The sequence below is a fragment of the Hoplias malabaricus genome, chromosome 14, assembly GCF_029633855.1.
Source record: "Hoplias malabaricus isolate fHopMal1 chromosome 14, fHopMal1.hap1, whole genome shotgun sequence".
NCBI lineage: Eukaryota > Metazoa > Chordata > Actinopteri > Characiformes > Erythrinidae > Hoplias > Hoplias malabaricus.
The window spans coordinates 29,064,063-29,081,113 of record NC_089813.1 but is presented as its reverse complement, the minus strand read 5'-3'; the positions used below and the strand labels follow the sequence as shown (position 1 = coordinate 29,081,113).

General features: G+C 38.8%; 1 protein-coding gene across 2 annotated transcripts; it reads right to left on the bottom strand.

The window, feature by feature from the left end:
• Window positions 1-7,388: 7,388 nt before the first annotated feature.
• Window positions 7,389-16,547, bottom strand: gpr61 (G protein-coupled receptor 61). 2 transcript variants are annotated; one of them, XM_066644374.1, is made up of 4 exons: window positions 16,420-16,547; window positions 16,006-16,253; window positions 10,604-10,648; window positions 7,389-10,136 (listed from the first exon to the last, which is right to left on the bottom strand). In XM_066644374.1, the coding sequence occupies exon 4, from the start codon at window positions 9,869-9,871 to the stop codon at window positions 8,492-8,494; it is 1,380 nt and encodes a 459-aa protein (XP_066500471.1). In that variant the 5' UTR covers window positions 9,872-10,136; window positions 10,604-10,648; window positions 16,006-16,253; window positions 16,420-16,547; the 3' UTR covers window positions 7,389-8,491. The 2 variants fall into 2 exon arrangements, with proteins under 2 accessions (XP_066500471.1, XP_066500470.1); XM_066644373.1 differs by lacking the exon at window positions 16,420-16,547 and having other exon boundaries at window positions 16,006-16,333.
• Window positions 16,548-17,051: the final 504 nt, after the last annotated feature.

Here is a 17,051-nt window from a genome sequence, read left to right as displayed (position 1 = left end):
CTCAGCCTCAGCCTCAGCTCGAGCGCTCCGTCCACGGTCGGTGGCCGCTTGGAAAAATGCAGAAACGTGTGGAGGAAAGGGTTTGTTCTGAATTATGGGAAATGAAGTTTCCTCAGAGAGCGAGCGCCACCCTTCTACCGGCTATTTTTCAAAGTAAAAATGCTCCTATATCATCTGATACTTCCACATATTTATAAGTTATTTAAACTGATGTCTGTTTACACCGTTTTCCAACAAGTTGAATCATTATTCCAGGAAAAAACACAAATCTAATAAAGGAATACAATATTAATCAATTCTGTAGGCACTTCTTCCTGAGCATGGTTGCAGTGAGCCCTGGAATTATTGGGTGAAAGGCGGGTATGTACCAAACTAGGCATCTGTCCATCGCAGGGCATTACACACTCACAAAAGCCAAAATGTGTGTTTGGACTGTGAGTAAAACTGGAGCATTGGGAGGAAACCCACAGACATGCGTAGAACACACCAAACTCCTCACAGATAGATACCCCAGGACGCTGAGCCCCACTCACGGTGACTGTAAGGAGTTTGGTGTGTTTCTGTTTTAACAGATATAGAATGAAACTGCTAACACTGATATTTGTGCAATGGCTTACAGTGCAGACAGGAAACAAAGAAACTAACTTACACTATTAGTGTTAAATGTAACATGAATTTTACCCTTAAGTTTAGCCTGAGGTGAAGTAGGTCAGCTTTATTAAATATACAAAAACCTCTTGTTATAATATGCCCCATGCAAACATTAAAGTTGTAGCCAGTAATGTTTTGTCATGCTGAGTTCTTCAAGGTGAACTTTAACCCCATGTATTTGCAATGTTTGGAAGCATGAACCAATAGAAACCCAGGGTTGTGCTGGCTTAATTCTGGTGAAGAAAGTAGGCTTGTTTCTGCTTTCTTGTTAAAATAATATCACAAAAATCAGTGAAATTGCATAACGTTGAGCATACATGGTTCTGTCCTAGTTTTTTCATCACGTTATAAGAATGACATACAGGAACGTCAAGAACAACATATATGAACTTTGATGGTAACATGACGTTATAAAAATGAATTACACCGCAAATTCTCCAGTTTAAATCAACACTATTAGTGTTAGCACTGAGAATGTTGACGAGTGTTAAATTATTACACTAACAGTGTTAATTTAACACTAATCGTGTTGATTTAACACTGGTGAATTGCTGTGTACAGGAATGGACAAAAGAGGTCACGTGTAGGTTGTAGGATTAGGATTTTTGTGTCATCAATGCTTCTTCCAAACAACCTCCCTGCACACATAATATACATTCATTCATTGTCTGAAACCGTGTATCCATTTCAGGGTCGTGGTGGGTATGGAGTCCAGCTGGACTCAATGGGGGGTGCCAGTCCTTTACAGGGTGACACACTCACAGCTATGAACACTTTTGAGTAGACAATCTACCTATCAACACGTGTTTTTAGATCATGGGACACACTAAACACACCAAACTCCTCACAGACAGTCACCTGGAGTGGGACTTGAACCCACAACCCCTGGAGCTGTGTGACTGCGACACTACCTGCTGCACCACCGTGCCGCTCCCACACATATACACTAATGTATACAAAGTTTTGTTCATGTAGTCATGCAGCATTTCAAAGCTGTGTAACAGCTATTGCCAAATCAGGTTTTGAACTGAAAAGATTGAGTCATTAATAAGACTTTCTCGGAACACGGTGTATTAGTCAGAAAACATATTATTTAAACGGGTTCTAAAACACCACAAAATATTGTATATATAAAGTTATTTTTATGCTTATTTTTTTCTAAATATATTAAATAATTGTATATATTTTACAGTAGAATATTTCCTCAGTGTAATGTGATGCTGTAGACATTAAAACAGAAAATATACAGTGGCATGCAACATAGGTATATTTTATTAGATGCCATCCTCATGTACGGTACTGGAAGTAGCTTACTGGAAATGATCTCTACATATACCCTACATACAAACATCCCTCCAACAGAGAAATGTCGCTGAGGATAAGTTACCATGGAAACACCAAGTTCCTCTATGGTTGGAAATAAATCCATGCTGCACAGCTCAGCTGACGCTTGATGTGACTGGCCTATCCATGCAGCTTGTAATACAGGATTACATTTTTAAAAAACCTTCAGATGGCTATTGCTGAAAATGTTTCTCACAATAAGATAGAGTAAAGGCTGTATGCATATGCATAAATTAGTTTTGCTGGTAGGACACAGTACACACAGAGCTAGTGTAGTAATTTACTGGGGCCCCTGACCACAACATTTGTGGTCTGAGTGGCCTCTTGCACTGTATCTTTTCTCTTTCAACAAAATTATTTAGCTGTACATGGATATATTCACCAGATTTTGTCAAAAATTTATAATGATACCCGCTGTAACAGCTAATGAGATGGTTTAGATGGTGTTACGGCAGTTATAGTCACCACACTGATCAGAAACAGCTGGTTTTCACTGCCAAAGCTAAACCTTATCTGGTACCACTTTGAAATAAAAAATGTGTTTATTTCATGGTTAATAATTAGGTTGTAAAAATATTAAATATGAACAGAAAATGTTTAAAAAATACAGTCTTTCAGTGGTTAATTGATTAAACTTGGTGGTTAAATAGTTAAACATATTAATAAATATGTGATGGAGTGACGGGGTTAATGTCAACTGATGGAAAAGACAAATGTCATTCTGACAGTAGATGAACTAAGGTTTAACAGTGTAGATGGATGTGGGTTCATTATTTGGCAAACATCAGGTCACTCTTACCCTTTCTACTATAAATGATTATGAATTAATTTTAATGTGTTTATAACCTAATTAATAACCATTAATAAACAAATGACATTTATAAACTGTTATAAGTGTCGTTTTATTCTAAAATGTTATCCATTATCAAATAATATATCCTAAATGTAAATGGAATTTGGGTCGTCATGAGAAAAGAATGTACCTATAAATGTTAATATAATCAAATTTAATAAGTCAAATTTAAATGTGAAAATAATACAAACTGGGGCGGCATGGTGGTACAGTGTCGCAGTCACACAACTGTTGTGGGTTCGGTTCCCGCTCCAGGTGACTGTGAGGAGTTTGGTATGTTCTCCCTGTGTCCACATGGGTTTTCTCCCACGGTCCAAAAACACACGTTGGTAGGTGGATTGGCGACTCAAAAGTGACCGTAGGTGTGAGTGTGTGAATGAATGTGTGAGTGTGTGTGTTGCCCTGTGAAGGACTGGCGTCCCCCTCCAGGGTGTATTCCCGCCTTGATTCACCGTGACCCTGAATTGGATAAGCGGTTACAGATAATGGATGGATGGATAATTCTATGAGCAGACAATGATCAAACATTTGAGAAAGAGCTATTGTTTTCATGTTAGTTTTCTGTTTTGTTTAGATGATGTCAAGTCAGTAGTGAGTAGTAGTTTTCACCAGGAGTGAAAATGAGTCACAAAGCTTGCTGGACACCTTTATCCCCCACTGGTTTAACTGAAAGGTCATTGTTTGAACTTCACCATCAGGGGCCTCCCTCTTACCTCCTCATCCACCTAACATCAAAGCACACTCATGTGAGGCTGGCTTTGCTCTCTCTCTCTCTCTCTCTCTCTCTCTCTCTTTAACACAGCGTTTGCACTTAGCCCTCTATTATGTAACCCTAATGATTTTCAACCCCAATGATTTTAATTTTACAAGTTTATTCCTTTTTTTATTATTTTTTTTTCTAAAAACAGGAATCTGAATTTAATTTAGCACCCTCTCTGTAAAAATATGCTTAGCATGAAATACATATTAACTAAGTAGTATAAGTACAAGACCTACACAACTTGAACTCGTATTACACCTACATGACATTGCCATAAGGCTATCAACACAAGTTTATTTTCAAATAAATATATATATATATATATATATATATATGCAATTTTTAAAATACGTTTAACAGAATAATTTGTCAACAAAGACTCTGCATCCAGCTCACCAGAGCACACAAACAAAACCTGTGTACACAAACTCCAACCAAAGCTTTACCTACTTTTTTTCTGTAATTAGCCGACTAGAAAACACATAAAACATACATACAAACTCAAAAAATATTTTTTCCACTTGTTCTTTTCCTACTTCATTCTGTGGGACAGGTCGTATGGCGCATACCTAAAACAAAAGTAATTGTTGCCATCATAGATACCCAATGCTCATCGATATTATTAGAATAGGAAGAGTGGACATTGGCTTATCAGGAAAAGAAATATACCCTCTTCACATGTTATAAGAACATTTTGTGAGAAATCATACAGGTTTACACAAATATTATTGGGCTTTCAAGGGTCTACTTGTGTAAGCTTACACTTTAGAATTGTGGCAAAACTGTAGCCTCTTTCATGTTAGTGGTGTTATACATGATACAAGTCATAGCAAGTCAATGGGAGTTGCATGTTTAGGAGTTCTGCCCTGTTTCATGAGGTCCTTCTCTGTTTTTGTGTTTCTTTTTTGTTTTTCCTCCATTAGCTCCACCCTAGCCCCGCATTAGCCCTGCCTTGTCATTAGTGTTCCCACCTGTGCCTCCTTTGTGGTCCTGCCCTCTCATTATCCTTCCCAGGTGTTTCTTCTCTGTGCTCCTTATACATATATATATATACACACCACTTTGGTTTCAGTGTTCCCTTGTCTGGTCTTGTGTGTACATGTATGCTTTTTCTGTCTGTATGGTTTGGTATACAACTCCACCGGTTCATGGCTGTTTCTTCTTTGTTCCTATTTATATCCGTTCTGTTTAGTCTAGTTTGTTTTCTGTTTCCCCTGCTCTTGCTTATTTTCATATTGTGTTGTTATTTTTGTTTTGTAAATAAGTTATTCCTTGCATGTACGTCCACCTCCCTCATCCTCCCTTCAGCCGTACCAATAAGGTTACATATGGCTTAGGGATAATAACAAACTAAAAAAACTAACAAATTATAATAAATATATCTCACCAGTGGCAGAAGCAGCACCTGACCAAGAATACTGAGCTCAAAATGACTCGTTCATTTGTCTTTGCGATGCGCATGTGCTTCTCTCCCTTTGTTCGTCTGAACCATGGCCACTGTAGGATCAGATAAACTCCTGAATGAATCTTTGGTCACATACCGACTGCAGATCCTCAGTGTAAAATCAACTGATTCATTCAGGAATCATATAAAGCTCTTCGGTTCTGAGTCTCTCCTTCACAGTTACACATCTGCTTTATACTGAGGGGCAAGAACGTTAACTTACGACTAATAAATTATTTTATTATTGTTTCGAGGTCTGGTTTTCACCATAAAACACATTTTTAAACATATTAAAGGAACCATAGTACATGTAGGGCATTTTAAGGAAAAACAGAGGCCAAAGATTGTTTTTCATATTTATCACTGTTTAACAAGAGTCACTGACCATTTTTGATAATAAATTGTAAATAAATTAATTGTAAAGGACTTGGCAAGGTTCAAAATAAATGTAGATTTAAATAAACAAATATGTAAAACTCCAATGACCTTGTAAAAATGAACTGCAAGTTTTCATACAAACATCAAAAGTAGACTCCAAGAGAAATGAGGCTTTTAAAACAATAGTAAAAGGTGAATTTGATTAATTCCTGTTGTTTTCTGTATATTAAAGTGGTAGTAATAAAGGGAGAATAGAGATGGCAGTGTCCAGTTTACACGTGAAGGAGGGAAAAAGAAAGTATGAAATATTGTCACATGTTGAGACTGCTTATGGCAAAACACAACATCTGCACTGTAGAGAACTGGAGTCAGGTTTACCCCTAAACAATGGCCCATTTATTGTGGGCAGTGTCTGTTCGCAATCACAAGGACCACTACCTCTCTAATCACAAACCAAGCTAAAATAATGCTCACCTTATGAGACACTTGGCCTATGATTATCCAACGGCAGAAATTCTTCAAAGCAAGCTGATGGCAGTCTAGATATCACAAGAGCAGTAATATCTCTGCACAAGTGTCCGTAAAATAATCATCAGCACATAGACCCATACTGTTATGTTCAGTCATAATGGACTCCACTGTTCATTGGAAGTTTTAATTTGTCTGTACATTTCTGTGCTTCTTTTCCTCTCCTGTGCTTTCCTTTCCTCTTTTTTCTTAGATGAACTTCAAGAGACTCAAAGGTCATAAAACATAGTCACTTCCACTATCACACAAAAACTTTTCACTACAAGTTAATGGAAATTCGTTTTATTCCAAGTAATCCTGGAGAATTTCTATTTTTCCATTCATCAGGAAAATGTAACACAACATAAAGTGCAACTATTGTTAAATTATGTCAAAAACCAAAAAACAGATACAAGGTTTTGTTCCAACATTGATGATACACTGCCTTTGCTAGCCCAACTTCAAAAGAATTTGTCCATTCAAAATTAATGTCAGCTGATTTTCAGTCTGTTAATACAAAGCAGTCCATTTTTGACAGTGTAATATATTTTATAACATAGTATCTGCTGGGCTCTAGAGAACACTGAGATCGATTTTTTTCACAGGTAAACACAGAGCTGGTGAAGATGTTGTTGAATTAATTAAAAACAATACTTGGTGCACATTTTTTAATTCTCTTAATTCATATTTGTCTATGAGCTCTGGCTAAACATTGCAACTGGTATAAAAGAGACTGCACAAACTTCTGTTTGCCTTATGGGGGAAACCACCAGCTGCAGTGAGTGTGGGCAGAGAGCCGAAATGAACTGACTCTTTTAGATCAGTACTTATAAAGCTAAATAAAATCATCTGTGGTGACCCATGTTCACAGCTGACCCAATGTGACCCTTTTATCTGATTGTTCTGATCATCAGGTGCTTCATAAAGCTCAGAGCCTGGAGGAGTAAACTGTGCTAACCATATCACAAGGTGTGGAAAATGTGACTTAATATGCTGAGGCGATGTTTTTTGTTTTGTTTTGTTCTTACAAACTGTGTCCCTCTCAACATGGCCAGTAGAAAGTCTTTCTATGTTTATCGATCTGAAATTTGTGAACCATCCTCCATTTATCCAGTGTTTCTGTAGGGATCAGTAGCATGGTCTTTATGTACAGCAGAGCTTCAACACATAACTTTTAATACATCCCTTGTATTCAAACAGCATTTAGTAGTCCAGAAATGTATCCTTGCACACAAAGCAAATCAGAAACCACTTTTTATTTAATCACTTCCCAGTCAAAATGGCCATTAGGAACAAGTGAACCACTGTTAAAAAAAATAAAAAATAAAAATTCGGATGCTGTGCGAAATGTAAATAAAATTAGATTGCAATAATTTGCAAATAATTTAAACCATATATTTAATTTAAAATAATACAAAGACAATATTTCAAACTAAGAATGTTTAGTGTTTTTTGAAAAAAAAATATATGTCCATTTGTAATTTGAAGGCTAGAGCATGTTTCAGAAATTTGGGCTACAAAAGTTTGATAAACTTAGAAAAAAAGAAGACTAATTGCCATGATTAAAAAAAGAGCATGAATAAAAGAAGCATCTCAGAGCGGCAAAGCCTTTCAGAAGTGAAGATAGGGAGGTATTCACCCCATGAAAGACTGCATAGAACCTGGGAAAAGACTGCAAAGAACTTGGGAATTTCTTCATCTACAGTACATACTATCTTTAAAAGATGAAAAAGATTTAGAGAAATCTGTAAATGTAAGGGACAAGGCCCAAAATGAGTATTGATAATAAATTGTATAAGAGGCAAGACTGAGAAAACATTGCACCTTCAAAATTACAGCATTTGGTCTCCTCGGTTCCCAAACATTTATAGAGCGTTATTAAAAGGAGAGATGCACCATTACACCCCTTAACACAGTAGTAAAACATGCCCCTCTCTCAACCTTTATTTAGGAACAGTAAATACTGAAACACTGAATATGTATTGCATATTTGTATTATATTGTGACATAGGTTTAATTTTAATGTCTATTGTTAAATCTTTGTTTAATTCTTTTTTCCTGATATTGAATAGTGAATAACTTATTGCATAATGGCCATTTTGATTTGAAATGATATACCTTTAGGATGATTTCTGAATTTTTCTCAGGCTTGTATGGAGTACTTCTTCCATTCATTCACCTTCATTAAACGACAGCAGAGAAGGATACATCAGGGTAGAAGCCTCATGACAGGTCTGTTTGTCGGGCTACACTCCTAATGCCTCAGTTTAATTAAGCTAGCTAACCTCTCACACTCTTATACCATAATTGGACCAGTAAATAAAGGTTGACTATCTAAGTGCAGAGATCATTTGTTGTCAGTCCCAATCAGAGCAACCATTTGTTCATCAGCTGAGCTATTTCAAAGAAAATACATTCTGCAAAACTGAATTCTACAAACCAAGTATTAGCTTCGCCTCTATACAAATAGTTGGGCAGAGTATCAAAAAGACTTAACAACAAACATGAGAACATTAAAAAGATAAATAAAATATATATTACACATCTTTAAATATTAACCCTGCAGCTCAGGTCTCGTTTTGATACAGTTGTCTGATATTTTGAGGTCATTCAGCTGTTGCTGTTCTATGAACTCCGAAGTCTCTTCCATGATCTGTCCAGGGATGTGGAAGTCAGCAGAAGGTCGGCGATGAGCCGTGAGAGAGTCGTCATCTTCCTGTTGGGGAACGGATGTGCTGTGTGAGTTTCTAGGCCCGAGGTTGCAGCCAGTGCCCTGGAGGAACTGCAGGAAGTTCTCCTCGATAGAAGCCTCCCTGCTGGGCAGCTGCTCCTCCTCACGAGGCCTCCCCCATTTGAAGACACAGGCCATGTTCCTTGCCAGTTCTTCCCTGATCTGCCGGTTCAAACAGCCGTAAAAAATTGGATTTGACGTGAAGCAGAAATAGCCAATCCAGGTGACCACGCCTTCCAGTTGAGCCAGGGATGAGGGTGAGGAGGATATGATGGCAGAATAGAGGTGGAATGAGAAGTAGGGGAGCCAACAGCCTAGGAATTGACCCCCGACAGCCACCAGCACCACTGCAGCCTTTCCTCCACCGAAAGTCCTTTGTGGTGTGTTGCGAGTTCCTCCCAGGCTGGCCGCAGTGCTGGAACGGCTGCTCAAGGATTCGGAGCGTGGCCGAGGAGTTTCGACCCAGGTAGGCACAGGACCTTGCTGCATGGCTGCTACCCTGGCCACCTTAAACATGTTGCAGTACACCACCAAGATGATCAGGACTGGACACAGGAAGTATATGAGTGTGAAGATGATCATGAACACCAAGCGATGAGACCCTCGATTCATCAAATGCAAAGAGCAGCATCGTGTTTCCAAAACCGAATTCATTCGTGCTTCGTCCTTCTGCACCGTCCATCCCAGCAAGGGAAGCGCAGACATGAGCATAGCTTTGATCCATATCCCAATAAGAACTGAAACTACCAGCCCCACAGTCATTTTAACCTCATAGCGCATTGGATGGACGACGTAGTAGTACCGCTCCACATTGATAGCTGAGATGGTAAGGATGGCGGCGCTGATTAGCCCAACACTCAGACAGAGGTATGCCTGGCAGAGGGCTTCATTAAAGAAGGACTTCTCCATCAACATTCCCAGAGGCATCAGCACTAGAGCAGCCAGGAGATCCACCAGGCACAGGTGGAAGACAAAGACGAATTTGTGCAGGCGTGGTGCTCTGGCAATGACTGCCATGATAGCCAAGTTGCCCACCACAGCCAGTATGTCCATCAGGACCATAGAACAGAGGGCCAGCATCTGGAGCAGAGCCCCATCACTGGTTAGTGTGACGCCTGAGCCATTGGGCTGGGTAGTATTCAGATGCCATTGGCTGACTTGGGACAGGTTCCACAGAGAGCGAGGGGAGGCAGTTGGATCCATGAGAGAATAGGATGAGGATAATGGGCAGAAATTACATTCATGGGCTTATCACCCATCCTCTCTTACCAAATAGCAGCCCAACTCCAGGGCTTAGTGGGGGCTGTATTATTAGTGTAATGGCACAATCATGTAGATACAAGCATATAGCAGGGACTGTGCCATAAAACCAGTCACCTCATTTCCACACATCCTTCTACTTATCTCCATGCTTGCACAGACACCATCACACTCTGTGTCCTGTGTCTTCTGATCAGAAATGTTGTTCCTGGTGGGTGAGAGGGAGTTTATGTCAATGTCCAGGACGTGTCACAGAAACAAATGTAACTTTCATAAACATTTTCCATACATTTATTTCCATTGCTGTCACCAAAAATATATTTCTCTAAAAGTTTCTCAGCACTTAAAATAAAACCTTACAAGATTTTATTACACGTGAAGCTGATTCTCTCACTTGTTCTTCATTAGCCAGCTGAAAACTCTCCAAAAGAGCGTAACATGAGCAGTCTATGTGTTCTTAGTACGAGCATAGCTTTGCATCATTGATATTGTTTTATAAAAATATCTTGGCTATTTCTTCTGGGTTTTTTCTGTCAAAGTTTAAACTGTTTCCAAAGGATGTATATAAAACAAACTGAGCTACAAACTTTGATCTGACAGTGAGATTATACAACGGTGTAATGTGTTTTTATATGTAAACGTTTAGTTGAATTTACTGGATTCTTTTGGAAATACCTCATTTTTCCTTCAAAAAAATCCTTGAAGATCACACTTGAAAACCTGGGAACCATAAAGAACATTTATTAATATTACAGTAAGACAACATGCAATACAAGTGGTACTTGGGCATGTGATGGACTGCTTCAAATGTGATTATACAGCAGATTTTGAACTGGATATTCTGCTCAGAGCTGACACACTTACTTGAACTCCTAATATTTAGTACTGATCTGATTACATCATTACCGGTTGCCTGCATTCTGTCCTGATGTTTACACTTACAAACTCTTTGTTTGTAACCCTTCTGTGCCATACGAAAATAAGACGAGAGGGGAAAAACACTTAGTCTATCCATTCATTGTTTACTCACCATAACTGCCAGGCTCATGGGCAATGTGGTCAGCGATGTGACCAGAGCTCAGGGAGATTTCAAGACGAATCTGGACATGTTAAGCTTTCTTTGTTTAAAGATATGGGAACTGTATTGAAGCCTGAGGCCTAAGGTCACACTGAAATGAACAGTAATAGAAAAAGATTTTGTACATGTGCTACTCAGAAGTCTTTTTTACAAAGAACATCCTGCCATACTGCGTTTCTGAGGTGAATGATGATTGTTGTATAACTGTGTATGTGTACGCATGTATATTTGTGTTGATTTGTAGTTCTACTATTACAGACTGTAGGCCATCTGTAGCTCTGCATACTTTAATTGTCTATTTTCAGCCTGTTCTTTAATAATCAAAACCACACAGGACCCCCACAGAGGTACAATTTGGGTAGAGTTTGCAAACACTTTCCCAAACACTCTGCAGTGTATTAGACACACCTACCTCGCTGGTCAACCTTGTAGATGGAAAGTCAGAGACATCATCCATGGACACAGACTAATTATACACTAAGATGTATTTTTTTTAATCAATAGCTGAAATGTATTGCTCTGTAATAATCCATTAAAAAAATTTGAACCGTTTTCCAAATTGTTATAATATTTTGTTTGATTGTGGTCTGTTTCACATCTGCAACGCCCACATTATACAAAACATTCAAACAGTGTTACCCCCTACCCACAATGACGCCCATCCGTGCCACACTTATAAATGTAAGAAGCATACAAGGGAATATTTCAGTGCCATTTCGGATTTCTTTGTCTAAATATCATCTAACCTTGTTAATTAGTGTTCTAGTATTTATTATTATAAGTTATTTATGGATTTATGTGTGCTTACCACAGATGTAAAAGCACGACTGACTCGCACATATTTCCCACTGTTCCAGCACTGGCCAACAAGTGGTTATCCATGACAGGTCTGCATCTCAGTACCAAGACCATGAGCATGAAAGTATCCCCTCCAAAATTGAGCATTTTTCAAAGTGGAATTAGGGATGGAGTTTGTGGAAACCTAGTGCAGTGTAGTTACTTTTTAAAGCTGATTTTAAGATTTTTTTAAATGTCTATATATTAGGTGTAGTTTTTTGTGTAATTAAAAATTTGTTCCCATTTAACTGTAACTGCTGCATAGTATTACAAATGACAAGTGTCATTTTGTTTAAAAAAAAAAACTTAACACGTTCGCAATCGCATTTATCGAAGGTATGTGACTAATACATTTTTTTCGCCTGCCATTTTCTAATTAATTACTAAATTTTTAGACTATTTTTTGTTGGATAAAATGATACCTGCCATTTCTATGCAGCAATTACCACAAATTGAGGATGTTTGAATTCTGAATTAAAATTATAAATAAATAAAAATGTAAAATTTATGCATAAATGTGCAGCTGAGTTAATGCTAGAATTTAAAATCATTTACAGTTTTGTTTTGTTTTTTATAGCAACAATGATAATAACCTGTCATGAAAGGTTTGTTTCTAAAACCTGCTTGAACTGGTTACAAGACATTGTTTACATTGCAACAACTCACTGAACGTAATGTAGGGGAATGAACGTAATTCCCCTATAATGGTCATTGTACTGTATTGGTATTTACATACAATATTGCTCCAGGGAATATTGTTGTTAGCAACTATGGAATTCTAGCAGGACTGCAATACCATAGCCTCAAATATGTGTAAAAATAGGGGAGAGCATCTGCCGTGAAGTGGAGCAGCTGTGTATTTAAGTGGACCGATATTTGAGAAAACTCTGAAGTTCAATCATAGGCAAATGGTGAAAGCACTACACTGTGAGACTGCCATCTTGACCCACTTTGGGCTTGAAAAGATGAGCACTAACCCATTACTTTCACATTTACAGCACAATGACTGGCATCACACACTCAGTCTGCTAGCCCTCAAAGCATGAATTCTTTAAAGGTGATTAAAGTGTAGGTCTTCCTCACCTCAACCTGATCCTGATCTATAGTGCATTTTTGCTTTTATGTGATAGAGATGGAACACCACCAGTTTATTGTTGCAATCAGTGAGGGCAACTCTCAAAAGACAAAAAATAAAATCAGAAAGACTGATGATACTTGGTTATCATCGGACAACAACAATCTCAGTTATATAAAATGCGGCTTCTTCTAATTCTGAACACAATAACACTCTTCCTTCATTCTCTAGTACCTGAGGGTAGAGTTTTATCTGCAGCATAAAGTAGGAAAGCATGTGCAACACAGCCCAAAGGAAAACATCTTAAGAATCTTAAGATCTTAAGAATCAACCCAATTGGTGTGTAACTGCCAGCAGTTCTAGAGCCCTTTTCAGCCCAACTACAGAGAGCTACACAAAATTCACCTCCACTTCTCCTCTGATTGTCACCATAGATGTCTGAAATTAACTTTAAACAATTTAGAAAAATGTCAAATTAATTAGAAAAAAAATATGTTTAAAATTTAGAAGATTGTCCAAAGGCATTTCGTAGAGATTGCTATGTTCAACACCTCTAAGATCATGTGTATATGTACAAGTCAATATAGAAAAAAACTGTAGAAACAGACTAATACAGTACTTTGCAAATGTCAAAGAACATGTTTTAAGCATTTTTTCACATCCTTTATCAAAGCTTCTATTCTTTTGGAGAAACTTGCTTTGCTTTTTCTCTATTTTCCCACATTTCCAAAGTTAGGTCTTTGAAGAGGGTGGAATTTTTGTGGTTCTCCCAGTCCAAGTAATTCCAATAGTACATTTAGCATTTTCAGTTCTTAAGACCCAGGTTTCTTGTATTCTAGTGCACATTTACATGTTCACTCTATTCTTTCTCCCAGCAAAAACTTGATGAGAGTTTTGTGTCCTTTCAGACCCAGCGTTGCAATGACATCTTTAAGTGGAAGGCTGGATTGAAACACCTGTAAATTGTATTAAGATCTGAAGCAAAATCGTAGCTTGAAAAGCTTTAAGTACCTTTTTATCTGATGATGACAGTGATGGTGATCCACTAGCTCTTGAACAGTTGTAAGGGGTTCTGTTTGTTTTATTTTTTAATCTTTCTTTTTCTTTTAGTTTGATAGTATTCACAGTGTTAAAGTGGCAGTAGCATGCATGCTTTAAAGTAACATTTTCTTTTTCATTCTTTCTTGCCGTTCCTCTACACTGAACAATGATTAACTTGTACACAATGGACAAAATTAGACTAAGGTCTCTGAATTTTGCACAGCACTCTATACATACATATATACCATTGTGGCGTTTCTGCTTTCAAAAGAAAAATAGACGCAAATCTTAATGTAAGTGATTTGAATTCGTAGGACATTAGTAAACATGATATTAAAGATTGCAATTAAGGTAATGACACTTTGTCTCAGGTGCGACTACATTATTTACATGTGAAATTCCTCTGTTTTGAAGAGTATACACTGATTAACCAAAACAATAAAGCCACCATTCCTGCAATCGTCCATTTTATCAGTTCCATATTTGTAGTTTTACAGATACAAACACTGGTCCATCTGTTGCGCTGCAGGAGTTTCTTTAGACACTGCTTTCCTCAACACTCACTCTGTTAGACACACTTACCTTGGTCCACCTTGTAGATGTAAAGTCAGAGACAGTACACGATCTTTTGCTGCACCTTTGTGTTGGTCGTCCTATAATTCTTCTTCAGTGGTCACTGTACGCTGTGCACAGGACGCTGTTGGCTGGATATTTTTGGTCAGTGGACTATTCTTAGCCCAGTAGTGACACTGAGTGGTTCAAAACCCCAGCAGCACTGCTGTGTCAGATCCACTCATACCTACACAACACACACTAACACACCACTACCACCACCAACACCACGTCAGTGTCACACCATGGCAGTGCTAAGAATGAGCTACCACCCAAATCATATCTGCTCTGTGGTCTTGTGGGGGTTTTGACTGTTGAAACAATGTATGCAGAACAACAAATTGATTACACTCTGTAACTCTAGAAATACACAGGGTACCTGTATGTTAAGTGGAGCTGATAAAATGGACATTGAGTGTAGATAACAAGGAGATTTTTTAAGCCTTAACCCTACCATTGATCAGTGTAAATACTGCAAATATATAAATGCAAATGCAAAACAAATCAAGATAATGCTTCAATACAAAGCCCATGTTTTTCTGAGCTTGGTCTCTCAGAGCAAGTAAAAATGTCCCCGCCTGCCAACTGAGAAACATATGACTCTATAATATGCACATGACTCAGTAGTTACTGCAATAAAAACCAGCCCTGTTGTTCGACTACTTCTGGACTCCTTTTTTCTTCCTCGTTCTCCCCTTATGAGGATGGTTAGTACAGTGGTGTTTATGTTTGTGTACATCTACAGCCTTTCGACCCTTATCATGAACTCAGGGGTTGGGCTTTCATAAAAAAGCTCAGTCATAGGGACCAGGGGCCTGGGCTAAGTTTCATTGCGTTATGCCCTGTTTTCCTTTATCTACTTGTATTGCATGCACTAAGTTGCTGTTGAGACCTCGTTTTTTTTCTGAGCAAACCTGCTCCAAATATTTTAAAAATAGAAATCCTGATATAGTACCTGCAATGGATATATACGGTTCTGGGAAGAATATTTCTTGGTAAAGAACCTTCACATAACTTTTACTAAGGGTCTTCACTAGTACATTTTATACACAAAAATATCTTCCTTAAAGAAGTGTTAATTTCAAGGTTTTTAAAGAACAACAAATGCGTTTTTGGCATTTTTAAATATGTCATTTGAAAAGTGCATAATGCATGTTCTAAACAAGACACTTTTCCTAACCAAAGCAACCTGCAGCTACTGTATATCTCCCAGTTAAAGTTACAGACTAGTCATAAACGTCCAGTGCCTTGGCTATTCATTCCCTGCTTTCACTTCACAAATATACACAAATTTTTACATTTTTACAAGGCATTTTTACATTAAAGTGGTCACATTAAGCCTCTCCCACCATTAGACTTAGTATGTTCATCCTGTGAGTGCAAGCAAAAGTGCAAAAGGTGCTCCAGAGCAAGTTCAGAGGAGTTTCAGATTACCTTGCTATGACTGTGCAAAAGCTGGCGGAGCCTTCCAGAACGGGAACAGGTGAGTTTTTTGGACGTGTTCTCTCTCTCTCTCTCTCTCTCTCTCTGCCTGTCTCTCTCTCACCGTCGAGGAGAGCTGTAGCAGGTTGATGAAAGAGCAGCGTGGGGGGTGGAGGGGTGGGATGTACCTCCTCAGCCTCCAGAAGGTTGCTATGGTGCACAGGTCCAAGAGGCAGGATCTCCTTCTAAAGCTCCTAATGCTTAGTGGCGCACAACAACGAGAGAGAGAGAGACATAGGGAGAGAATGAGAGAGAGTGAGAGCCGGACTCCTCTTCTCACCTGGCCCTTTCATCTCTCTGCCCTCCCCCTTCGCTCGCCCGCCCACACACGCGTGCACACACGCACACACACACGCTCAGTCTTACATTCCGCCGATCCTCTGCTCTAAGCTATGCTCCAGGTGGTCAGGTTGCTGCTTCAGCTGATGGAAAGGAACAAGCAAAATGCTCTCTATCACACTCTCTCGCGCACGCTCGCTCGTTCTTCCTCACATACACACGCACTCACTCTCACACGCACGCACACACACGCACGCACACACACACACACACGCACACACACATGAACATGTGCTCTCGCTCACACGCACACAGGGCAACTGCAGAACAGTGTGGAGTGGAGACAGGGATGCAGGGAGGCAGTCAGGCTGGCGGCTTTTCCCTCAGTGCAGGGTCCTAGTGCCCCTCCCTTCACCAATATGAAATAAGGTATACATACTGTTCTTGCCGGGTAGTATCTAGGGATTGGGAATCGAGTCAGGGACTCATGGAATTGACTCAGGCTGCTGTCGAGAAACATATTCATGCAGAACAGATTCAACACAGACTCACCTTTACTGATTATACTTTCTTTAATCCATGCTCACTCCTGGTTCCAAGCGAGCCAAGTAGAGACTAAGCTGTGATGTGTTTAAAGCTTGTGGCCAGAAAGACTTGTCAATATAAATGAAATGTAGACATACAGCACAAACTAGGCAACCTCTGTAAAACCTCTTACA